Raw genomic sequence first — 26,553 nt, 5'->3', positions numbered from 1 at the left:
AAGTTGACAGCTTCATCCTGTAGTTATGAAGGAGAATGCCCTATACTTAGGAAATACGGAAATGCACAGAGTATATGGGGATAGAGACCCATAATGTATGCAGTATATCTTCTAAAAGAGTTTAGAACAAAATACTCGGGTGGGTGAGGGAGCAGGTAAATAATAAAGTAATGGGGTAAAATGAAAACAATAGGTGAAGAATTTGGTTATATGGATGTTATCGGTATTAATCTTACTCTTGAAACTTTTGTTTGAAATTGCTTTTAAAAATTTAAATGTGCAAATTCTTTGACCCAGCAAATTCTCTTCTTAAATTTCTTGCACGGAAATATCAGTGCAAGTATGCATAAACATCTATATAAGAATATTCACTGAAGCACTGCTTGAAATAATACATCAGAAGCTACCTATGCCATCCCCAAAGAGTTTGTTAAATAGTTTCTACAGTTCATTAATACAAAAGATGCCCGAGAAAGAGCCCGAGCAACCTACAGGCAGCAGCTAAAGGTCTCCAAAGGCATGAAATAAGGTACTAAGAGGGGGAAAGGTCATGTTCATGATACATCATTAGTAACAGAGCAAGTCGATGAACAGATCAGTATGTATAGTATGAGACCATTTTTGAGACCATAAAATTATATAAAAATAAACACACACACAATACACAATAAAGTTGGGAAGGAAACACATCAAACTATTAATGATAGTGACCCCTGGGAGTTGGGAAGGTGGAGTATTTTCACTTACATTAAATACACTTTTATATTTTGATGTTTCTGCACATTGCTTTTTATAAATAAAAACAGCATTTTCTACATATAGCCTTCTAGAAACTTCTTTATGCTCCTTTCTTCAGATAAGTTGATCTTCCAGGTTGGACCAATAAGCCCCTCTCTCCCTGCTTGCTCTGAGATCAGGTGTGGGGGAAGGGAATATGAGATTATGGTGGTCACAGTCTGGTGAGTGGCACTGGTGACAATAGTCACTAAGAGACCCAAGGGAAGGGTCAGGTCTGTGTCGGAAAAGCAGAAACTGAGAGGTTGTTCCTCTCGCTGTGGAGACTCCAGCTGCCTTGGGGCAGTGATAGTGCTCCCTGCACAGGACCCTGCTCCATTCTACACTGACTGTCTCTTACTTGGTATCTCTGATCTCCAGGGACATGCTTGTCACTCATTAATTAATTTTTATTCATTCCCCAAACAGTTACTGAGCAGCATGTGAAAGCTCAGAGATGCTGTGATAAAAGAGGAAGCAAGCCAGCAGCTGGGAGGGAAGAAAGCCAGGCCAGGGAAGACCATGAGGAGGGAGGCTGGGGCTCAGAGGGCACTGGAGCTGGAGGGGCACTGACGTGACAGCAGGCATGGGTGTTGGGAGCGTGGTGGAGGCTGTGTCCTGGGAGGCACTGGAGCTAGAGGGGCACTGACGTGACAGCAGGTACGGGTGTTGGGAACATGGTAGAGGCTGTGTCCTGGGAGGCACTGGAGCTGGAGGGGCACTGACGCGACAGTGAACTACAAGACCCCCCCCAAATAAAATAATTCCCATTTCTACCAGGCTATGGCTTCCCAGGGCCTAGGAGCCCATGTCCACTATTTCTTAGGAACCCAAAAGGCTCAGGGAGATAATCCTCTATCACAAGCTCTGTGGCCTCTGCACATGGTAAGCAGAAACCTCACCATCTGGCCTGTTGGTCTTGGAGTTTCTATCTCCTATAGGAAGATTTCAGTATATCCCTAAGCCTTTCTGGGCTCTCCAGGGTTGTATTTGAGTTCTTATGTCAAAGGAAGGGTGAGATTAGGACAGGTGGAGGGCACAGCATCCTAGCTCTGGAGCAGAGCAGGCATGAGGGCAGAGAAGCAGGAATTAAAAAAATAAACCAGCATATTTGTGGGGTTGAGAGGAACTTGTCTGCTTCCCCCCCCACCTTCACCAGGCTATTCCCTCCCCTCAAGTAAATCACAGACTGTTTAAATAAAAGGTGTGGGCAGAGTGGACAGTGATAGAATAGGACCAGATCTAAAGAGCCGTAGCCTAAAACAGAGAATGGCAACCTAGGAACAGATGAGAATCTTAATGTTTTTGTCTAAAGGTCATTCCAAAAACATCTCAGGCAAAAAAAATCAAAGACAACGTGATCTTCAGAATGTTATTAGGTTGAGTTTCTAAGCAGGACAAAGAAATATTTTATTGGGTTACAGAACCATCCAAAATATACCCTTGTCAATGACAAGTGCTGACAGGGTGGCTGGACTTGGAAAACATCATTTGCAGCCCTGATATTACAGACTGGTTCAGACAAGTCATCAGTGGATGCTAAAACTGGGTGAAATTTTTGACGAAGAGCAGGGTATTTCACGGCCTATTTTCCCACAGATTGCTTATCAGCTGTAAGAGGAAAAAGTTATGTAAAATGCATGTACGATATGCATATAACTCTACATTGGAGATGGGGACAAAACCTTGACCAGGTGATCGAAATGAATCACACTAATGAACATCATGTGTCTTGAGATCTGATGCCCTAGGAAAGACACATCACTTACGTAGGATTATGGCCAAGAATGTAGAACCTGAATCTAATTATGAGGAATACCAGAAAAGCCCAAAAGGAGGAATGCTCTCTTAATAAAAAGAGTGACTGTATTCTTTAAAAATGTCAATGTCATAAAAGACACAGGAAGACAGTGGAAATGTTCCAGATTGAAGGAGACCAAAGAGACATGACAATTAAATGGTATACCTGGCCCTGTTCTGCAGGTCCTGGAAGACATTTACTTCTAATACAAAGTGGTTTCAACAAAATGAAAAATCATATCCAGTTTTTTGGAAATTTTATCCAAATTAAAAAAAATAAAATAAAAAGAATTCTTACAAAAAACTCCTTTTCAATTGATCCAGTAACTAAAGTTAAGTTTTCCAACCAAACAACAGCATTGTTCTTACAGAGAAGCCAGAGAGGAGCGCCCAAGACATTTCTGTCATGGCTTCAAATGTAGAGAGTAAATAAAATGTAATCTGGATAATACCCTAGCTTTGGGACTCTTAAAATATAATAAGATTTCCCTGGAATCTTCTTTATTTAAAGGCCAATATTGGCAAGGTTTGTAAGGTCTCTTAGAGATCTGGAAAAAGAATGACTGGGGACAAATACTGACACATAAAATGATCTAACTGTGATCACATTTGATGGCCTATACTTTTCAGGCTGTACTTGTCATAACAAAACCCTTGTTTGGAGAGAAACCTTGGGAAAAACTCAGTATCTAAAACAGAGGAGCCTGACCAGGCGGTGGCACAGTGGATAGAGCATCGGACTAGGATGCAGAAGACCCAGGTTTGAGACCCAAGGTCGCCAGTTTGAGCGCAGGCTCATCTGGTTTGAGCAAAGCTCACCAGCTTGGACCCAAGGTCACTGGCTTGAGGAAGGGGTTACTCGGTCTGCTGAAGGCCCATGGTCAAGGCACCTATGAGAAAGCAATCAATGAACAACTAAGATGTCACAACAAAAAACTGATGATTGATGGGCTTCTCATCTCTCTCCGTTCCTGCCTGTCTGTCCCTATCTGTCCCTCTCTCTGACTCTCACTCTGTTTCTGAAAAAATAAAAATAAAAATAAAGAAACATTTAAAACAGAGGAGAGGCTGTGGTTGAAGCAGGTTGCTGGCCTGGAGCCCAGCTGGGTGTCCCCATTACCCCATAGTGCCCCGACCCTATTCCTACGAACTCCAGGACATGGAGAGGGGAGCACTGGCCTTATGGACAGAGAGGCATTCTGGGGACATTTTTTTCCCTTTCCTTTGATTTACATGTATGTCCTAATATGGCTGTTGTAATTTTGATCTTTGTCTCAAATGGTTAGGCCTACTAAATGGTTCAACTATGTATTATGCCTCAATGGAGTGTATACCTCCCAAAGGTGACTGAATGAACTCTAGCTTCTTAATCCAGGCATTTCAGCCATAATGTTATATACGTATTTCAAAGAGCCTCATATTCTGCAAAGTTGTACAACTGAGTATCAGAGCCTATGGGGAAAGTTTACATTTGGAGAAGATCATTCAAAATGCAACAAAAAATACACCACCAATCTTAATAAAATTAGCAGCACAAGTGAATTACCACTTGCATTTGCACCAGTATATTAGACCCTGTGCAGCCTGCAGGTCCTGGGGAGGGCCGGCCTGCACATCCCACAGAGATCCGTTTCATCGAAATTAAAAATCTGATCCAGAATATAGATTTCTTCGTGAAAACAAAGTTTAAAATAAAGAAAAATGTTTTCATAGTTTCCCCATCTATATACTCTTACCTTCACCAGATAACAGAGTGAAAATATATAGCGGTTTTGGAAACCACTAATCCAGCCATTATTTGTATTAAAGAAAGGCCTTTGTTGTCAGTGTTCAACTTTTTTTTTTTGGAGAGAGATGAGAAGCATCAATTATCAGTTTTTTGTTGCAACGCCTTAGTTGTTCATGGATTGCTTTCTCATATGTGCCTTGACCACGGGCCTTCAGCAGACTGAGTAACCCCTTTGCTCGAGCCAGCGACCTTGGGTCCAAGCTGGTGAGCTTTGCTCAAACCAGATGAGCCAGCACTCAAGCTGGCAACCTCAGGGTCTCAAACCTGGGTCCTCTGCATCCCAGTCCGATGCTCTATCCACTGCGCCACCACCTGGTCAGGCAGTGTTCAACTTTTTTCTTAAGATTATGCTAAGGCTTTCTCTCGAATGGTAAGAAAGCTTGCCCTGATTGCTTCAAACCCTAAATGTTCTGGGGAAAGCTCCTATGAGAACCACAGGACTCCTACAGGATACTGACATCATTCCCCCACTGACAACTGTGCACTGAAGAAACAGACATCATCACAGAACAGGCTGCCTCTCCATTCCCATTCCTAAGGGGTGCCTCAGGGGAGATGATAGCAACTGGACACTTATCAAGTGCCCACTGGGCACCAATTTCTCTGCTGGATACTTTATATTTAATATCATCCAATTTTCCCAGTCATACTAAGAGTAGGTTCTTATCCCCATTTTACAGGTGAGAAAACTGAGGCTCACGAGGTGACCTCATTCGGTTACAAAATGTGTTAGTAGCAGAACCAGAGTTTAGCTTTTGGTCTTGTTGCCATCCAGGTGTGTACTCTTTCCATTCTTTCGCTTAGATTTTACATTAGGGTTCCACCACTTACATTAGTAACTAAAAGGAGCTAGTCCCACTCATTGCTAATTATATTTATCATGTCATGTATTACTGGAACAGATTTATCCCACCTGGAATCAGGTAAAATGTTTTGCTAAGGGAATTTATTCTGTTTCATCAGATTTTATAGGAACTTTCATTTTGTCACATTTTTATAGGACTTTGGAAGTTTATTAAAGCACTTTAAAGACAATTTTTCCCTTGATCTTTATAATAATCACATGATGTAGATCGAGTATAATATATTATTTCCATTCGACAGATAATGGAGTTTGGAGAGGCAAAGTAACTTACTCCAAGTTGATAACTGGCAAGGTCAGGATTCAAACCATGTTTACTGGCTCAAAATTCAGCCTTGTCCTTAGAATTGCTGAAGAAACTGCCTTCAAAATTATCTACTGTGAAGTGCTCTGGACTGAATCTGTCATTAGAGCTATTGGACCCTGAGTTATGCTACATAATTTGAAATGTCATAAAAACATTGAGAACTAAAGCAAGGAAGGAATGAGTTTAGTGTGTTTGTTCTTGAAGATAATGATTACTTGGAGAAAAATGGGTATTAAAAGCCTATACAAATAAACAACCCCAAAATTAGAATAATGGGTGTTAAATGATGGTATCTTATTTACTTACTAAAATAATTTTCTAATACTGAGAACCATTGTAGAATGCTAATCATTATTTTGGATAACAGAGCCATGGCATGTGCAACAGGAAAAAGTAATCAGGAGGAACGTAAGCTCTCTTACTTAAAGTGACAGTAAGAAATCACAGTCTCTCCTACCTACTTTGTCCTTTTTCCTAGCCAAACCTTTGCCATTTTAAGTTTTCAGGGTAGAAAAGCCAACCACACAGCTATTTCACCCCATTTTACCGGTGAGGCTGGTTTAAAAGCATGGGAACTCACATGGCTTGGCTATTTGGGGTGGAGTCTCCCTGGATTTTCTGCCATTCTCTACGATCCTTGGAGTGGGCGAACTTCCTTTCCAAAGGAAAAATTTTCAAAAATAATGGGGCCTACAGTCAGGGTTCCATGACTACACCTGGCTGAGTTGTTGGGCCAGAGCTCTGGGGTATGTGCCCAGAACAAACACATCTAATAGAGTGTAAGTAAGAAAACGTGCCTGGACACAAGCAAGTGACCTTGTCCCGTGTGGCATGGAAGAAGAAGATGTGAAGCTGCTGGGTCAGTCCTGGAAGCAACTGGGTTGTGGCTTTGCATTTTAATAGGAAAACTTCAGGTGATTAATGGATAAAGGTCAATCTTGCTCTTGTCACCTGGGTCACCTCCCCTCCCCTCTCCCTACTGCTCAGCAAACTTGGCCACAAGAGCATAAAAGAATGAAGACCTGACAGCTTACTTTGAAACAACAGTCATTGCTGACCAGGAAAAAAAAATATCCTCCTCCCACAGAAAAGAGCTGGCCACGAGGACGGGCGAGCAGCTCGTGACTCACAAGCCGAGTCCATGGCTTTGAGCTTCCCTTTTATCAAACACCCGGATAGCATGCATTCTCTAAGTGAGCAAAAATCAGCAGAAGGCTACATGGGTCTCTTCAGTAAAATTCTTCTCCTGTTTCCTGCTCTCACATTCTCACAAGGAAAGGGTTTACTTGAATGCTTTTGTATGAAGATTAAAATAAAACCTTTAGCCCTGAAACCGTCCCTGCACATTCCCCCAGCAGCTACAGAATCTGTCGACCGAGCCCTCGGCAGTGTGGCTTTGATTGGTGATCCTCCTGGTCTTCCCCTCCTCCCTCACTCGGCTCTCTCTCTGTCTTTCTCTCTCTCTCATACACTGTCTGATTCCCTGTCTTCTACTTCTGGGTCTGTAAACCGTACTGGTAAGAGTTTCTCTGCTGTCTGCCGATTGGTGAATTTAGCTCTCCTGGAGAAAGGGTAATACATTCAGACTTCATAGAGCTAGTTTTGAGCTTCTGTGGTCTTCAGAAAATCACTCTTGCTTCTGTGTGCTCTGGGAGGGCTGGACTGAAGGGCCTGGGTTCCCTTTCTGGGTTGAATACCTTGTCTTCCAGAGATTCTTGAGGCCCACAGGCCCCTATTTGTGAAGAGGCTCTTTGTTCTATGAAGAGCTCATCAGCTAAGGCCTCCTATATGCCTAATACTGAGAACTATTTTGAATGGCTGGGTACGTGGGATGAACACCGCACACCCTGTATCGACTTTCCTAACAATGCACCAGGCCCCTGCAGAACTAGATGGACATTTGCAAAGACTCCCAGAACCTCAAGGCTGGTCAGGCTTTCGAAACCCAAGGAATCCCCTTATTGAACCTCTTGTGGTAATAGCTTCTTGAAGGCAATGCTCCCACAAAGAGGCCACTGAAGTAAACTCAACAACAAGGATTATAAAGTGGTTTTATTTGTTTGTTTTGCTTTAACTTTTCTTAAATTGTACACAGTCAGGTTCCCCTGGATCCTGGGTAAACTCCAGATGTGCATCCAAGAACCTCCATGTTTATGTCCCACCCTTCATCCTTTATAGTCTGACTGCCCACTCCCTGCACACCCGTCCGGGAATGGGCTGCAGTTGGTCACTTGGGCTCATGACTTGTTATGAGGTTTCTAGTGCTGCTGTAGCACTGTAGCATGAACTGGCTGGCTTAATGCAACAGAAGTGTATGGTCTTATAATTCTGGGGGCTGGAAGTCTGAGGTCAAGGTGTTGGCAAGGCCATACCCTTGCTGAAGCTGGTAGGGGAGAATCCTTCCTCACCTCTTCTAGTTTCTGGTGTTTGCAAGCAATCCTTGATGTTCCTTTGCTTGTAGATGAGTTAATCAATCTAATCTCTGCCTTCATCATCCCATGGTCCTCTTCTTCCTGTATTTGACTGTCTAAATTTCCCTTTTCTTACAAGGACACTAGTAATTGTTTTTAGGATCTATGGTCATCTAGCATGACCTCATCTTTACTTGATTATATCTTCAAAGACCCTACTTCCAAATAAGGTCACACTCATCACAGGTACAGGGGATAGGACTTTAATATATCTGTTGGACAGAACACAGTTCTACTGATAATAGGGCTCTTCTAGGGCTAACACATCATGATTTTATTGACCTGCACATCCCTTTTCCAATACCAAGTAAGTCATCCTGTTTATACCCAATGAGCTCACCTGGTACTTTGTGGTTTCGTACATTATGATCAAACTATTACTTCTTTCTGGAAAACCCTCCTCCTTTGAGCCCTCATAAATGTACACATTACCCATTCACACATCCATTCATCCTCTAAACCGCTCCTGAGTATCTTTTATGTGCCCACTTGTACCACTTAGTCCACATTTAACTCATCTGGAAGTCAACTCCATCTTTTCTCTCATCTTTACTGGAAGTGATCTCTTTACTTTAAGCTTACGGTTTCAAACTCTTATTTATTGAACACTTAATCAGAAAAATAAGCCTATATCTTAGTGAATAATGTATAGGTACTACTGCTAATCAACATATTAAATATATATAAAATTTAATTTCTTACTCTAGCAGAGGTCCTTGCCCCTTGCACAGAATCGTTGAACCTTTATTGATTGGCTCATTGACTTCCTGACTAGCTTTCATTGGGATCTCAGCTGAGAAGGTGAAATTTGGTTTGCCATCCTCTACTAGGAGTGCTTCCAACCAGGGTCCCACACCTTTCTTTACAAAGCTCCTCCCCTAGTCCCTGAGGACTTGAGTCCGGACTCATTTCCGGCTCTTCCTCTCCTCCTATGCCCTGGAGTTCACAGGTTGGAGCAAAGCTACTGCGGCCCCCCTGGGCTGCTCACACAGTCCCTACACCTCGATGATGACTCCCAACATCCCCATCTGTGCTTGAGCACAGCTCCCCCAGCACCCTCCTCTCCTTCACACTCAGTCCTCACTGAGAAAGCAGGGTCTATGTCCAGCTCTGGAACAGTTCCTGGGAGGCACTGATCATACTTTCTCCTAAGTAACTCCTTGCCACCCCTGGCGTTCAGCCCAGATGTTCCTTATTCAAGGTCCTATAATACATGCTTGAAAAATGTTTCTTTATAGCACCTAACAATTGTAACTGCATAGTTGATTGCATAATTAGTCATTTAATATCTACCCCCCCCTTTTTTTTTGCTAAGAAGGACATACAAGGAGTACAGGAACCATCTGTTTTGTTAACTATGGTTCTTTGCACATAGTAGGTGCTCAATAAATATTGTTGGCTAGAAGAGCTGATAGAGGCATTGTATGGGCCTACCTCCAGGTGGTCAGCCCCTCCTACATGATGACAAGCACACATGGAGGAGGGCTTTGCCCACCTGACCCCACAAACCAGGCTCAGAGCAGAGAGAGATGCTTTCCCGAGAAACCTGACCCACACTTTGCTCCAGTCCTCAGGGCACGAGCTGGCTCAGATTCTGAAATCCCATCCTGATCTCACTCATGCTAATAATACACTGGTCTTACTAATAATAATTATGCTGAGTCCTTTTCAAAAAGGCATTTCAGTCAGGGCCTAATATCCCTAACTGAGCATCTGGTGACAAAGTAACCCAGGGAGAGACAGCAGAAGAAGGAGGAGGCAGAACTGCCTGAAGAATTATTTAAATGGCAGAGCATGGGATACATTTGAATTATTCCTCCCTCAACTTAATTAATGCTGCAGAAGAATTTCCAGGGGACCAGGACTTGGTTATGCTGGCTGCAATTAAAGGGTTTCTCCCTCTTTCCCTTGCTTGTCTTCATTCCTCTCCACTTTCCCATCTGCCCAAGAAATAGTCTGGTACCCAAGCTCAATAATTGAAAGAAGAGTGAGAAATCATAATTTGAAAATGGCCACATGAGAGAAGTCATGGATCAAAAGGGAGGGGAAGTATGATTTGCATGTAAAAATTCCAGGAAGTGTGGGAAGACCTAAAGCTGGGCACGGGTCACAGGCTGGAAAGCCAGCAAACCTTTCTCATTCTGAAGGCTGAAGGTCCTGGCCTAAGCTGAAACCTCTCAGGTAGAGGGATCAACCTACTTAGTAGCAATTTTTTTTTAAATTTTTTTCTTCTTTTCCAAGTGAGAGGAGGAGAGAAATAGAGACAGGCTCCCACATGCACCCCAACCTGGATCTACCTGGCAACTCCTGTCTGGGGCCGATGCTCTGTCCATCTGGAGCCATGCTCACAACCAAGCTATTTTTAGTGCCTGAGGCTGAGGCTCCACAGGGCCATCCTCAGCACCGGGAGCCAATGTACTTGAATCAATTGAGTCACAGCTATGGGAGGAGGGGGGGGGAGAGAGAGAGAGAGAGAGAGAGAGAGAGAGAAAGGGGAAGGGGAAGGGGGAGGGGGAGGGGAAGGGGAAAGGGAAGGGGAGGGGTGGGTGGAGAAGTGATGGTCACTTCTCCTATGTGCCTTGACTGGAATCAAACCCAGAACATCCGCACGTTGGACCAACGCTCTACAACTGAGCCAACCAGCCAGGGCTAGCAGCAACTTTTTAAAGTGAACCTGCAAAGTGCAGACTGATGGACACTGTCCTGAAGCTGGCAGAAGAGTTATCTTTGAAATACTTTCTTGCTTTCTTTGCACCTTTTAAGTACTAAGTGCATTATAAGAAAAAAAAAATCTAAAACAGTGCGATAGCAGGTGAACTCTCTTCTCAGTGGTGACCAAAGGAAGAAGCCAAGCCATTACCCTGCACTGCGTCAAGGTTTGCACCTGCCTGTGTCTGTCTCTGGGTAGCCCGGGTGTGTGTGTGTAGGGGTGTGTGTGTGTGTGCGCGTGTGTGTGTTTCTCTGTGTCCCTGACTATGCTTTGTGTATCTATCTATGTGTGTATCATGCAGTGCATACATGTGTGTGCTATGTGTGTATCACTGATGAAAGCCACTTATCACAAGCTTTGGAGAAAATTCACAGAGCCTTTCTATCCACAAAAGTTCCCTAAACCAGTTTGTCCCTCACCAGGGCAGCAAAGCGTAGCAAGAGCTGGTGGGACAGAAAGTCTGGGCAGTCTGGACAGGGACACGCCTGTGCTCCCAGCTCTGCCCTCTGCCCCTGCTGTTACAGGGACCAGTGAGGCAGATCTGCCACTCCTCTCGAAGGGGGTCTCCGACCGTGTGTGGCACCCACATCTCCCGTGCTCGGGACCTGGCACGAGGCGGGGAAGGACCCCCAAGGCAGGCACTTGGCACGAGGCGGGGAAGGACCCCCAAGGCAGGCACTTCGACTCCCCCAGCCCCAATCTTTCCTCGTGGATTCCCTTCGTTGAATGACTGCCGAGAAAGTTCAGTGGAGAGAAAAGAACTCTGTTCCCCTGACATGGTGACCCCCCAGACGCCCTGAAAGACCTTCTTTCCTGAGACTTATGTATTTATAAAAGATGGGGGCTAAACAAATATGATGAAGAAAGCCTCTCAGTTCAACCCTAGCTTACTGGGCAGCCCATTCACTGATACCCTGACAATGAAAATGACTCAGGTGCTACTTTGTATGTTTCTGATGCTATAGTGTAGAAGAATCTCCAGGCTGAGGGTGTCCCCACCACAGAGCTCCACACTTGCATCTGTGCCCAGGCCTTGTGCCTTCCCTGACTCCTCAGACAGAGGTGACGCTGGGTCTGAGGCACAGGGGCTCCAGGCCATTCAGAGCATGGTGCCCAAGTGTGGCCCTGGGACCTTCGAACTCCCCTGGGCTTGGGGAAGGGAGAAGTTCTAGGATGAGAGCAAATACTCTTCCTTTTCCATCCTGACAGGATAGGGACTTAGATTTACTCTGATTTTTTAAAAATCAGGGTATTGACTTTTACTTGTAACGTGAGTTTGTGAGGTAAACAGACCCCTTTCATGCAGTTTCAATGCAGTGGTTCTCCAAGTGTGGTCCAGGACGAGCCATCTCAGCAGGGCTGGGTATCTGGGAAAAACGCACAGGCCTGGGCCCCATCTCAGACCTAGAGATCAGAAGCTCTAAGGGCGGGGCCCAGAAACCAGCCCGGCCACGAGCCCTCTAGGGGGCACTGTGCACTGTGAAGTGTGGGAGCCACTGCACACCACCATCTGAGTTGCCTTTTCCCCTGCTTTCACCTGACGTTTTCTTCAAAATTCTCCCACAGCGATCTCACCGTGAGGGCCCTCAACTTCCCTTTGTGAACATCAGCTTCCCCTCCGTCCCGGAGGCTCTCCACGTTACCGTTTTCTGTTTTGGAGTGACTAGGAATGGGCAGAGTTACGGGGTCATTTTTATCAGCTGGCCTTGAAAACACACATGGAGGACCAGAGGTGTGTCCTCCATGGGGGGCGATTCTGAGACCGGGGGTGGGGGTGGGGCAGATTCCGAGGCCCGGAGAGCACTCGCGGCAGGGGACACAACACTCACAGGAGCTACAAACCGGGGCAGGACCTGCACGGGGTTTGTTTCTGCCTCATCACACGGGGTTTACACATTCTCACAAATCCCATTTCATGGACAAGGAGACCAAAGGCCAAATGTGTAGAGCATAGTTTGAATCCAAGTCCTGCATTCATTCTACCATGTGCAGAGGACCATTTTGCAGCACCAGAGTGTGAGAGAGTTCTGGAGAGGGTCTTCTCTCCATCTTCTCAGCCCGCATGGCTGAAGATAGGGCTCAAATGGGCAGCATAATATCATGGAATAAAGGTCAAATTGTTTTGTGAAAGGGAAGGAAGGCCCTTTCGGATGTCAGCGTGGGCTCTTGGCTACAATGGACGATCTCCCCTGGGAGCACAGGGAGGAGGGAGGCTGCAGCTGAGACAACAGTGCACGGGAAGAATGCGGCGGACGGAGGACGGGAGGAGGGTCCTGCCTCCATAATGACCCGAGATGACTGAAATTCATCACAGGGGGACAGGGCCTCTGCACAGCACAAGAGGGGCAGGCTTGATTTCCCCCAACAAGTTCCGAGCCATGGGGCCAGGTGCCCACAGAGATCACCTTTGGGGAGAAGGCTGTCCCTCATCCCACAGGGTGGATGGATCCTCCATGCTCAGTGCTCCAGAGAGCAGTGCAGGAAAGGACCCTGAATCAGACGGGGCCGGTTCTAGGGGAAGTGAACGGGTCCAGACAGTCAACGTGGGAAAAAGGGGGCTGCAACAAGTAGCTTAGCATGGGAGGAGGAGCTGGTGAACGGACCAGGAAAAAGGAAGAACAAGAGCACAGCCTGCAAATCACCTGAGAAAATGGTTTCTGCCTCCCACAAGGAGGGCAGATACCCAAGAAACAGCTCCGTATGGAGTTCACAGAGGGGGCAGAGCAGGCAGAGAACGTGAGCAGAGATTAGAAGAGAGAAAGCAAGAAGCCCAAGGAACTGGCGGGCTTGGAAGGGAGTGAAGTTTAGAAGCAAGTACAGGGTGGGGCGGAGCCAGGGGCTCTGGAGGAAAGGCAGGAACAGGGGGAGGGCCAAAGGGGAGGGGCTGAGGGAGAGCAGAGTTGCCTTGAAGATGGAATGCAGTTCATGAGAAAACAGGGAGGCCTGCAGGAGCAGGGCTGAGGGAGGGGATGGCACAAGGCTGGAGACATTTCAGAGACAGCCCAAGGCTCTGAAGGAAGGCCAAGCTGACACTATGTTAGCAGAACGAACCTGGCTGAATACTAAGAAGAGAAGATTCTGCTCACAGAGGGAGGGACTGGATGGGGCCTCTTCCTACTGATCAGAAGAGAGCAAGCCACGCTGGAGCAGAGCTTTGACTTAACCATCAGAAGGCCGCCACCCAGAGAAGATTTATGTGGTCCAGCTGGGGCTCTGTCCACCCATGTGACCAGGTAATGGGTGAATTTCAGGTTTGTGAATGTGAATGTGAGCCCGAAGTGTGGAGTTAGTCAAAGATGTGGTTGGTATCTTTCTCGGTATGTGTGTGTCTGTTTTTCCCTCTTGATTACAGAAGACAGGACCAGTAATAAGCAGATGTGACCTGTGGAGTCAAACGTTGGCAACAAGTCTGTGATACAAGCATGGTATTATGGACTGAAAACTCTTGTTCTTCCCAAATTTATATGCTGAATCCCTCACCCCCAGGGTTATAGTATTTGAAGGTGGGACCTGTAGGACATAATTAGGCTTAGATGAGGTCACGAGGGTGACATCCCCATGATGGGTTAGTGTCCTCACAGAAAGAAGAGACATCAGAACTCTCTCTCTCTCTCTCTTTCTCTCTCTCTCTTTCTCTGCTACGTGAGGACAGAGTGAAAAGGCAGCCATCTGCAAGCCAGTAAGAAGGTTCTCACCAGAAACTAAATCTACTAGCACCTTGACCTTGAACTTTCCAGTCTCCGTTTTTGTGAGAAATAAATGTCTGTTGTTTTTGCCACCCAGTCTGTGGCATTTTGTTATAGCTGCCTGAGTATAAACTAAGACACACGGGAATGCTAGTTTGAACACCCATAATAGGTTTCAGAAATATACCTGCCGAAAAGAAAGTTGTGTAAATGGTCCACGTGCTAGAGCCCAGCCCAGCTCATTCAGCTGTCCTTCTTACAGGATGGGAATGTTAGGAGCAGTTCAGACCTCTTCCCTAGTTCAGTGAGTGTATTTCAATCACAAAAAAGCGCAAAGGAACGCATTTTATCTGTTCATTGTCCCAGGAACCTGGTAGAAGGAATTGCTTCCGGGGCTAGAAGTCACATTTTAAAACAGAGAGAAGAGACATGGGCAAAAATATGGTAGAGAATTAAGACAGAATGAGAGATGAAGTCTGAGAGCCTACTGAGAAAACTAGAAAACTTCAATAGCTATTAATGATGTCTTCACCTATTAAGTAAAATGAGATGTAATAGAAGATAATGACGTTTAAAAAACTGCATGAAATGGGGTGTTAAAATGGAGTAGAGTAGTCCTAAGGACTATTATGGAACTGTTGATTAAGGATAAGCTGAAGTTTGCCCTTTTTGTTAGGGCAGTATGCTCCTAACAAACAAATTCTCCAGAAAATAACAAAATACAAGAGGAAAGAAAAAAAATTTTTAATGAGAGGAAAGAAAATAAATGAAGAACCTACCTGAGGATTCCAGAAACTGAACGGCAAGAAGTGAATGTTTTTCCCAAAGGAACCATTTTGCTAAGTCTGCCCCTTGGCTAAAACTCTAATTTAGAAAACCCACCCTTGCTGACCAGGCAGTGGCACAGTGCCTAGACTGTCAACCTGGGACACTGAGAACCAGGTTTGAAACTCTGATGGTCACCGGCTTGAGCGTGGGCTCATCCACCTTGAGCATGGGCTCACCAGCTTGAATGCGGGGTCACCGGCTTGAGCATGGGATCATAGACATGACCCCTGGCTTAAGCCCAAGGTCACTGGCTTGAGCCCAAGGTCACTGACTTCAGCAAGAGGTCACTGGCTTAGGTGAAGCCCCACTCCCATCAAGGCATGTATGAGAAAGCAATCAATGAACAACTAAAGTGCTGCAATTACTAATTGATGCTTCTCATCTCTCTCCCTTCCTGTCTATCTGTCCCTGTCTGTCTGTCTCTCTCACTAAAACAAAACAAAACAAATAAAAACCACCCTCTTTACAGTTGGAGGAACCAAGGGAAGGAGTCCAGGATAATGAGGGCTGCTGGAGAATTGGGGAAGAATCTCTGGAAACAAGAAAACCAGGGAAAGGGAATCCCATATTCTAGGTATAAAATTTTCCCATTCTATGGCTGATTCTTAAACCCTGCATGTATGAGGTAGACTGAAAACCACAGAAACTGAAATAGGAGCTGTTGCCCACTGCAGACAAGACAGAGTCTAACTAACCTCAGGTTGAGTCTAACTAACCAAGTTAACTTCCTGCTAAATCAGTGTAGCAGAATTTACAGTCTCTATACTATAATTCATAATGTACATAATCCAAAACTCCTAGGCATATAAAAAACCTGTTTTCATGAGGAAAAAAGGGTGCCAGCCCAGGATGACCCCAACTTTAAAGCAGCTATTATGCTTGATGAGATTAAAAATAGGTTTATGATGACTAAAAAGATAAGACATCTCAACTGAGAATTAGAAAGTACAAAAGAAAGATTAATACAAAACTGTAGAGCTAAAAAATATAATATCAGGGAAAAAAGTCACTAGAGGGACTTTTTTTTTTAACAGAAGGGGATGATAAATGAAATAATCAATGAACTTAATTTTAGACAGAAAGAGTAAGGGGGAGAGAGAGAGAGAGAGAGAGAGAGAGAAACATTGATTTGCTGCTCCACTTCTATATTTATTCACTGGTTGATTCTTGTATGTGCCCTGGCCGAGGATCAAACTTGCAACTTTGGCATATTAGGACAATGCGATAAACAACTGAGCTACCCAACCAGAGCAACAATCAATGAACTTAAAGATAGATCTGACTGCCAAATCTGGCCGCTCACCTGGCTCTTCACAGCTCATGAGTTAAGAATGGTGTTCAGCCTGACCTGTGGGGGCGCAGTGGATAAAGTGTCAACTTGGAACACTGAGGTTGCCAGTTTGAAACCTGGCTTTGCCTGGTCAAGGCACATATGGGAGTAAATGCTTCCTGCTCCACCATCACCCCCTTCTCTCTCTCTCTCTCTCTCTCATAAATAAATATTCTAAAAAAAAAAAAAGAATGGCGTTCATACCTTTTAAAAGGGGTAATTTTAAATGGTTATGTAATTTTCTACATAATATCCTCATTTTACCTCTTGGCCAGCAAAGCTTAAAATCTTTGGCCCTGGCCGGTTGGCTCAGCGGTAGAGCGTCGGCCTAGCGTGCGGAGGACCCGGGTTTGATTCCCGGCCAGGGCACATAGGAGAAGCGCCCATTTGCTTCTCCACCCCTCCGCCGCGCTTTCCTCTCTGTCTCTCTCTTCCCCTCCTGCAGCCAAGGCTCCATTGGAGCAAAGATGGCCCGGGCGCTGGGGATGGCTCTGTGGCCTCTGCCTCAGGCGCTAGAGTGGCTCTGGTCGCAACATGGCATCGCCCAGGATGGGCAGAGCATCGCCCCCTGGTGGGCGTGCCGGGTGGATCCCGGTCGGGCGCATGCGGGAGTCTGTCTGACTGTCTCTCCCTGTTTCCAGCTTCAGAAAAAATAAAATAAAATAAAATAAAATAAAGTAAAATCTTTACTATTTGGTCTATTAGTTTACTGACCCCTGTTTCAGGGGAATGTAGATTTCTTTTCCTCTTATTTGTTTGTAGTATTTTTATTTTTATAATAATAATAATAACTGCAAGTTTAAAGAACAGAGCTAGCTAGGTAGGTAGAAAGAGTGCCCACTGTGGATGCTGCTGGGAATGAAGGTTAAGGAGGCCAGAGGAAACCAGGGGGACGAGGTAGAAGTTACTGTAGCAGTCCAGGTGAAAGAGAACGGCACCTTGGAACCAGGTGGAGTCTGAGAGGTGAAAAGAAACAGACCGTCTATAAGAGCCTGTAAGAACTGCTGAGGGACTGGCCGTGGATGGCGAGGCATACAGAAAAATCAAGACTGATTCCTAGGTCACAGCCATTAGTTGAGTGGTGGTGTAACTACTGAGATGGAAAGAGTAGGGAAGGGAAATTGGAGAGTAAATCAAGTGCTCTATTTTGGACCTGTGCAAGTCCTAAAAGGAATTGTGTGAACTAGGCAGTTGGCCACAGATGATTAGAGCTGCTTGGGATGTGGAGGGGGAGGCGGAGCAGGAAAAACAAATTTAAGAGCGCTCATCGTGTAGATGGTACTTAACGCTCTCTGGAAGCAGTGGAAGAGGGCCATGATTCTACCTGGCGACACAGTACCAACCCAACTGGAGCCTGTTTCCTGCCGACAGATGCCTCTGATGCCACTGTCCAACTTTGGATTCCTCAAAATCATCTGTTCCAAAACGTATTCTTCCCATTGGCCAAGAAACACCATGGCTTCAGAGCAGACTCTGACCCTTCCTCACAACCTACACCCAAATGCTCGCCTGGACAGCCAGCTGCCATCGTTCCTCCCAGATGGGCGGTTCTCCCAACACCTGGCTCCCCCAGTGGAGAGGTGAGTTCAGGTTCCAGTCCTTCATGAGTACGGCCCTGCCCTGGGTCCACAGACATGTGCAGCCACCGTGTGCTCACGCCATGCTTTTACCTGAGAATACCAAGAAGGACTCACCAAGGAGCTAGTGTAGGTGGGGTCTGAGGTGTCATCCTGGAGGTAGCGGGAAAGGCCGAAGTCGGACACCTTGCAGACTAGGTTACTATTGACCAGAATGTTCCTAGCAGCCAGGTCCCGGTGCACATAATTCATCTCAGCCAGGTACTTCATGCCAGCAGCGATGCCCCTGAGCATCCCCACCAGCTGGATCACCGTGAACTGTCCATCATTTTGCTGTAATAAGACACAAGGGGCATCAGGATCAAAATGCGCTTCAGTGGTTAGACAAAAGCTGAGGTGCCATGGCCCCGCTGCTTGTCAGCCTCTCGGCACTGGGCAGACTGCTCACTGCTCCCTCCCTCCCCGACTTCCATCGTCATTCCTCTCCTTGAAGCTCTGCTCTCTTCTCCTTGCCAAGTTCTGTCAATTTCATCTCCAAATTACATCTCAAAGCCATCTACTCCTCTCCATCTCCACTGCCACCACTCTAACCAAGTCGCTGTCATCCATCACCTGTAACAGCCACCGTGCACCTGCCCCCACTCCCCATTCGTTCTCTACACTGTAGCCGGAGCCATCTTTGTAAGACATAAATCAGGGTATGTCACTCTCTGACTTAAAGCTCTCTAACAGCCTCCCACGGCATGAAGGTAAAGCTCTGAACTCCTTAGCACGGCCCACAAGACCCCATGGGATCAGCTAGCGCCTCACCTTATGCCTATTTCTCACGCCTGTGTTAAAGCCACAGTGACTGCTGACCTTTCAATCTTTTACCAGGCCAGCCTCTTCCTGCCTGAAGGCCCTCACATGTACTATTCCCTCTGCTATTCCCCCACAATCAACACCCATCTGCCTTTTAGTTTTCTCCTGAGAGAATGTTTTTGTAACTAGTCCCTTTCCTCAAAGACATTTAGCATTTTCTTACTATCTGACAGCATGTGTTTTTACTTTTTTTTCTCTAGTGCATATCACAACTTTGAGTGTGTGTACGTGTGTGTGTGTGTGTATCTCCACTGCTTGACTCTAAACAAATTGAGCATAAGAACCTTCCCTCTTGTGGTCACCATTGTATTCCTAGTGCTGAGAGCTTTACTGTAGGTAGAAAAAGCTCAATAAACCTGTGCTGAATGAATGACTGGTACATCTCTCCCTGTTTCCAGAATTAAATGTTAAGGCATCTGCCTTGGGTACCACCAGGCTACCAGCTGTGATACTAGGATACCCATACCAACCCCAGAGGGATTTGGTGCAGAATGCGCACACGGCGTCTGGCATGCGGACCGTGGCCTTGGTGGGCAAACTGCGGCTCGCAAGCCACACGCAGCTCTTTGGCCCCTTGAGTGTTTAGCAAAGGCCAGCTTAGGAGTACCCTAATTAAGTTAATAACAATATACTTACCTATATAGTTTAAGTTTAAAAAATTTGGCTCTCAAAAGAAATTTCAATCATTGTACTGTTGACATTTGGCTCTGTTGACAATGAGTTTGCCGACCACTAGGACCTAGTGAATGGGAGCTGTTGCTGCTCCTCCTCATGCCAACCCGCAGTGCTGCCCTTTCTCCGGTCATCAGGGGGCTCAGTTTCCTGGGCGGATGCCCTGCTCAAGGGTTAGATCACAGACTCTTCAGTGAATAAATCTGCGCCTGCCTCCTGCCCCTCAAACTCTCGCTCGGCACACACTGGCTAAATAAGCGAACCCAGAGCCATGTTACTAAGAACACACTTGCCCACTCAGTCCAGCCACATCTGCTCCCCAAAGGGCTATGAGTTGTATTCTGGTAGTGGAACATGGCCCAGGAACTGAACTGCTTGGACCGGAGGAGAGGTGGGAAGAGGCAGACACCCAGAGTCCAGTCCTGTTACCTGAACACAGGTCACGGGCACGGCAGTCACTTCATCCGCCCCAGTGTCCTCATGTGAAATGCAGGAAGCATAAACAGTGTGAGGAGTTCCCAGTTACTGAGTGCCTGCTGTATTTGAGAGGGTGTACAAGGCTCTCGCGTGCATTGCCTCACTTAAATATGTGCGGGTCACATCATTCTGCATGTGCTCCTGCAAAAGCATTTTCCATGCAAAAACAAGTATGGGAAAATAAAAGACCTCTTATAAAACTACTCTGTTTATTAAAGAAAACCCCAACAATCAGAAAATCTAACGATGCCACCGTAATTGTTGAAGACTGTTCCTCATGCAAGATGGCAAGCCTGGGTTTGTGTTCCCCAGGGTTAAGCCCCCTAGGTCATTCCTCCCACTCCTTCCTGAAACCCCTGCCAAAGGAGGATCCCCAAACACAGAGTAATTGACATCCCCAAATTCCAGGCTGTTTCTAACTCAAACCTTAACCGCCTGCCCAGAACGCTTCATCAGCAATATTTTCTAACTAACTCCAAGCAGAGCTGCTTTTCCGGAACTCCTGACTGCTCTTCAGCACATGGTGCCCATCTACGCGAGCCAGAGTGCTGTGAGAGATGCAGATTCTCCAGCCTACTAATGAACGTCACTCAGCACCACCTCGAGAAGTCAGCCAGGCTAGCACAGCTCCCTTTCTCCAACTAGGTCTCTGCCTCCTCGGAAAGCCCTCATGCAACCTCTGTGCATTAGCAATGGTATTCTCATTCAGACTGAAGTCACAGGGTCATATGTTTTCGATTCAAGTTATTACTTCCTCTTCATGAGTGTAGACAACAATGTTGTTGAACATGAATGTGTTCCTAAAGAAGCCAACCTGTATATAGATGTTGGGGAAGGCCCGGGTGGTGGCTGTAAATGACTTTGAGAAGAGCAATACTGGAAGCATGTGCAGTAACAGATCTATGTTTCTACACTCAGTCATTTTAGGCCTGCTTTAGTATCTGATTTGTTTTATAATTTAGATCAGTCATTCTTAGATTTTCTAGGGCCAACAAGGGCCAATTAGTAGCTAAAAGTCTAGATTTTTTTTTTTTTTTTTTTTTGTATTTTTCTGAAGCTGGAAATGGGAGAGACAGTCAGACAGACTCCCGCATGCGCCCGACCGGGATCCACCCGGCACGCTCACCAGGGGCGACGCTCTGCTCACCAGGGGGTGATGTTCTGCCCCTGGGGGTGTCGCTCTGCCGCGACCAGAGCCACTCTAGCGCCTGGGGCAGAGGCCAAGGAGCCATCCCCAGCGCCCAGGCCATCTTTGCTCCAATGGAGCCTTGGCTGCGGGAGGGGAAGAGAGAGACAGAGAGGAAGGAGGGGGGGGTGTGGAGAAGCAAATGGGTGCTTCTCCTATGTGCCCTGGCCAGCAATCGAACCCGGGTCCCCCGCATGCCAGGCCGACGCTCTACCGCTGAGCCAACCGGCCAGGGCCTAAAAGTCTAGATTTTATAGCCAGGCCCACCCAGGTAGATCAGTGCTCTTGGTCAAGTTTTTTAACCTCCAGAGCAGTGATTTCCACATCTGTAAGATAAGAACAGTGTCCACAGTGTCCATTCTTCATAGGATTTTGGTGAGATTAAATGAGATGATACATGTACAAGGGCTTAGCTCAGTGCTTAGTAAATACTAAGACAGCAGCAATGATTGCTGGATTATTAGCAAGGCCAAAATGTCTCACAAATTAGCTCTCCTATTTACCTGGGATGCTTGGTGAGAAAGACTAAGGATACATGCAGCTAGAACTGTGGGATCTAGGTGTTTGGGAGAGACATCCTAGGATCGTTGCTTCTGGAGGACCTAGCTCACAGGGCATTCTGAGTTCAATAGGTTGGCATCAGTAATAGCTCCCCCGGCCCCACTATAGTAGCATATGATTAGAAATTAATGATGCAAGCCTGAAGTTTGGATCAATTAATCAACAAATATTGATTTCTTCCATTGCTTGACTTTTGAATGGCAAGTCATACTTCATAGATGTGTTCTAATCTTTAAAATTGGCTCTGTGAAAGGTAGGCAGTCATATATTGTTTTTGTAGTGAAGATAAATTAAGTCCAGAAAGTTTAAGTGATCAGCCTTCAATCACTCTGTGTGTTTTTGGCTTTTATCACAAGATTCTAAGTCCAGAAGAGCAAATTATATCTTTACTGACATCCTATCTCTGATCAATTGGTAATGGCTGTCTCAAATGCTGGGTGGAGAATAAGGCTATGTATAAGCTTCACAGAAAAAGAAGCCATGATTGATTAATGATGTCTGCCATGGCCAGAGAAATAAAAAGTAGAGACATTTCTATCACATATGTACTATATTTATCTGACTCTTTAAACTCCTGTCCAGTGCCTTTTCCATTGGAATGTGTTGACTTGTGAAGGCCGATGAATTTCCTTTAGGATCTGCAGGATAATCATATAGCATGATAAGACAGAGTCAAGTCTGTTGAGCTCATAATCTTGGTGAAACTGAAAGATATGAGCATCTTAAGATTTTTTTCTGTCATGTTCAACTGTTTTATGTTCATTTCATTGGTATAACTCCCCCAGAAGAACTTCCAGGGATATGAACATCAGCATATAAAGAGAAACAAGATTTAAAAAAAGAGATTTCTCGGTGACTTTGGGAACAGCTCTGCCACATTGAGGGCATGGTAAAAACACAGCACACAGAAGAAAAAGCCTCAGTGAGGTGATTTAAACTTTCTCCCCTTCATGAAGTACTTTCTGCTGAAATTGCTTTTCTAGAAATTCACTGAAGCCACTGCTGGTCCTTTTATTAGACAGGAAGGATTTAGGTATTTCAACTTTCATTGACAAATCCACTTCAGGAAATGAAACCCTTATTTGATTTGTTTGAAAAGAATGAATCATAGATTTTTTTTTTTAACTGAAGAGACCTTTAAAGATCATCTAGCTCCATGCCTTTCATTTATAGATTAGGAAATTGAGTTAACAGTTCTGTTCAAGACCCCAGGGTGACTCATAGCAGAGCCCAAAGCAGAACCTCAGTCCCAGGGCTCCCAATCTGGTGTTCTCTTCCTGACCTCTGGGTTGTTGTCTAGTTTCAGCCCATAAATGAGCTCCCCTGATGAGAAACGTCTCCATTTATCGCTGCTCAGTGACTTCCAAGAGTCTTCCGGTTATGACCATCTGTGAATGAACCAGCAGCAACCATAAGGCCAAGCTTTAGGCACAAAAGGTTTATAGACCATGTTGACCTTGTTGGGACATTGATGAGGTTCAGAGGTTGTTCCTAAGATTTAGGAGGAGCCTCCGGATTTAATCCCCTGAATTTGATTGCCAAGAAGGAAACATTTAATTATAGATTGGTAGGCTACCTAATTCATGGCACAGACATTTGGAAAAAAAAAAAAGGAAAATAACGAACCTCCTGAATGTGCGGTTAAAGCATAATGGTGTTTCAGATCCCTCCAGAATGTGAGGGATTCTAAGTCCCACAGTGTGACAGGAACAGTAGTGAACTGTGAGAAGACATGTCCGATGAGCTCATTGGATCCCCAATGCCCAGAGTCTCCCAGAAGCTGACCTGGGGCAGGAGTTGCAACCACTCTCCGAAGATGCCATATCCAGTGTGAAAGGACCAGTTGGAGGCTGGAAACAGCTGTACAAATTGAGTACTAACCCTTTTCCTTCCTTCTTTGAATGGTGATCCTAAAATTATTCCACTTCCCAGAAGATGGACCCTACAGAACTTAACTGATGACCTACTTTTAGATTTTATCAAGCAGAAGATACATCAATTAATGTTGCTATGCTCCAGGGTTTGGTAGTGAGGCTGAAATGAGATTTATAGATTACCTGCCTCCATGCCGCGCGAGGAGTCAGAAACGCTTCATTTCCCCTCTCCTCCTGGCGCTGCCTGCTCCGGCCACTCCTTCCTCGCCATCCTTTCTCTTTGGTTTTCCTGAGCTCCTCTCTTGCCCCTAGCTTTCTGCCCACCGCCTGGGCCTCATCATCATGAAAAATACTGGTGTCCAACCTGCCCCCCTGTCTGAGGCCCCTCATGGAAACAGCCCCGTGCAGAGCAACGCTGGGCGGCTTTGACCTCCCGCAGCCTCCTGAGAATGAATCTCCCTGCCCGGGCCAGGGAGACAGTCTGATCACAGTCCCAGATCATGTTGTGACTCTCTGTGAAGCACAGTCAGGTGACAGGTAGCAAATAAATGACTCCTGAAAGGGTCTGGAGGCTGGTTCCGGGTAACACTTTTTCTTCTAACAGTGCCTTCCACTCACTTTTATTTGACTGCTTTCGCGAGAGCTCTGATCATGAGTGAATGAGCGCCTCTAGGAGCCCGTGGTTCTCACCTGCTCTGACACGAGAGGGCTGGCTACAAAGACAGGAGATCAGGCTCACTCAGAATAACTATATTCTTTCTGTCACTCGGGAACATTTTTGTCCCAGGAACGGTTATTCGTGTTTTTCATTCAACTAGCATTTACCAGGCGCTCATTATGCTAAGTACCAGGGTGGCCAAATACAAGGTATCACCATACCCTTAAGGAGGCCGTGCCAGGCAAAGTACATGGGCCCACAATCGACACTTGTCCCCCTGAGCCCACCAAAAAAAAAGGGGGGGCACTACTGCGTAATGACTCAGATGAGACAAAAAGAGCGTGCTCTCCCTGCAAAGTTAGCTTCAGTGCTGTGCAAATGCAGCTTCTAGGTGGGTCCCCAGCTCCCCTCCCACACCACAGTTCCTAAGCTCTGCTCTGAGCTTCAGCACCACCATGCAGCTGCTGCCGGATAGGCAGTGCTGACTTTGACCACTGAACACACCCTTCCAATGTTTCCACCTAGCTGCTCCCCCGCCTGTCTGCAAATCCCTCATTCTCCCATGCCAGATAAATTCTCCCTCCTTTTTGAAGCCTGCCCTGCCTTTCCCAGCAAGATTTCAGTTCTTTTCTTATGATACCTCTGTATTGCATGCATGGGAACAGAAAGTACGGTGTACAGGCAGGTGCTTGCTGGAAGTTTTGGACACTAAGGTCCTCGCAGACAGGGACTTTTGTGGCACGTTGCATTCTCTAAGATGAACATAACAGGACCCCCATCCTTTATGTATGAGAAGATATTAGATTGCTGTCCTTCATCAAAATATGACCTGGTTCCTCCCTTTGCACTGCTGGGCTCATTGCTATGGTCAAAGTGATGGTGTGTGACTTTGGAGGTCAGGTTACAAAATGGATATACAGCTTCTGCCTTCTCCTCTAGGGATGCTTATTTTGGGGACCTAGCATACTATGAGGAAGCCCAAACAGGCCACATGGGGCAATATCAGCCAACGCCAAGCATCAACCACAAGACACGTGAGTGACGGGCCTTTGGATGATTCCAGGCCTCAACGTTTGAGCTGCCCCATCTGACACCACATGGACTAGAGATGTCCTCGTCCCAACTGCATTTTCAGGAACAATATAAATCATTGTTGGACTAAACCACTAAAGTCTTGGCATGATTATTTACACCATATTAGAGCAATGTCCCTTTCATCTCTACAGGCCCAGCACCCAGCACAGGGAACGCCTCGAGCAGTCACCCCAGGAACGTTTCAATGACTGACTACAAGTGGTTTTTTTATCTGCAGCCACAGCTACTGTTTGTTCTCTTCGGGGATGGGCATCGTCTGTTACTCGGAATTACCCTGCAGTCCTTGCTGGGAAGATCCTGCCCCATTTTCTGGTGCTGCCTCCTGCCCCCTTTGGTCTCCGGCTCCCCTGGGATCCCCAGCTGAGCTTTCTATCTAAGGAGGCCTTTCTCCTTGACTTTGACTTAGTCAGCTTCCCCTCCCCAGACATCAGCATCATGGCCATTGTCACTCATCCCTTCTCCGAGTAGCTCTGTGATCCTCAGAGAGATGAGAACAGTTCTAGTGGGGCCCCATTTGGGCACACCGACAAGGGTCTTTCGTAGATTCCCCAGTCACAGGCCTGCAGGTGCCCCCACCTGTGGTGCAGGTTGGGTGGAAATAGCATTCTTCATCGATCCCAGAAAGGAAGTGTGGATGCAGGGGCCCCAATCTCCTCCTTTCTTGCCCAGAAGTGCCCCTTCAGAGGGCAGGTGGCCCAGGTATCAGAAAAAGGCAACTTGTTTTATCTCTGAACTGCAAATGATGAGAACTGGCGTGGAGGGCAGAGTGGCTGTGCCGGGGAAAGGCAGAGATGACCACTGGCATCCGCATGAATCACACGGGGCTATGTAGCAGCTGAAAGTCTCTTCAATCTCCGGAACTCATACAGATGCCGATGGCCATTCTCTGTCCCCATGTATTCATTCTTATTCATCCATCAAGCATTTATGGAGGCCCTACAACATGCCATCCTCCTACTGAGGGGTACACACAAGCTCTTTTTTCTTTTCTTCTAGCAACATGTCTGTTAACCTTGTAAACACCTCCAACACCCA

At 46.1% G+C, this 26,553-nt stretch overlaps 1 protein-coding gene across 1 annotated transcript in view; it reads right to left on the bottom strand.

Annotated features, from left to right (window-relative positions):
• Window positions 1-26,553, bottom strand: part of EPHB1 (EPH receptor B1) — a 452,216-nt gene that overhangs the window by 23,339 nt on the left and 402,324 nt on the right. The window contains exon 12 of the mRNA XM_066245242.1: window positions 18,252-18,467. Coding sequence (XP_066101339.1) covers window positions 18,252-18,467 — 216 coding nt within the window. The remainder of the gene's footprint in view (window positions 1-18,251; window positions 18,468-26,553) is intronic.

The sequence above is a fragment of the Saccopteryx bilineata genome, chromosome 10, assembly GCF_036850765.1.
Source record: "Saccopteryx bilineata isolate mSacBil1 chromosome 10, mSacBil1_pri_phased_curated, whole genome shotgun sequence".
NCBI classification, from domain to species: domain Eukaryota; kingdom Metazoa; phylum Chordata; class Mammalia; order Chiroptera; family Emballonuridae; genus Saccopteryx; species Saccopteryx bilineata.
The sequence above is the reverse complement of the archived record's forward strand: the minus strand, read 5'-3'. Positions and strand labels throughout refer to the sequence as shown.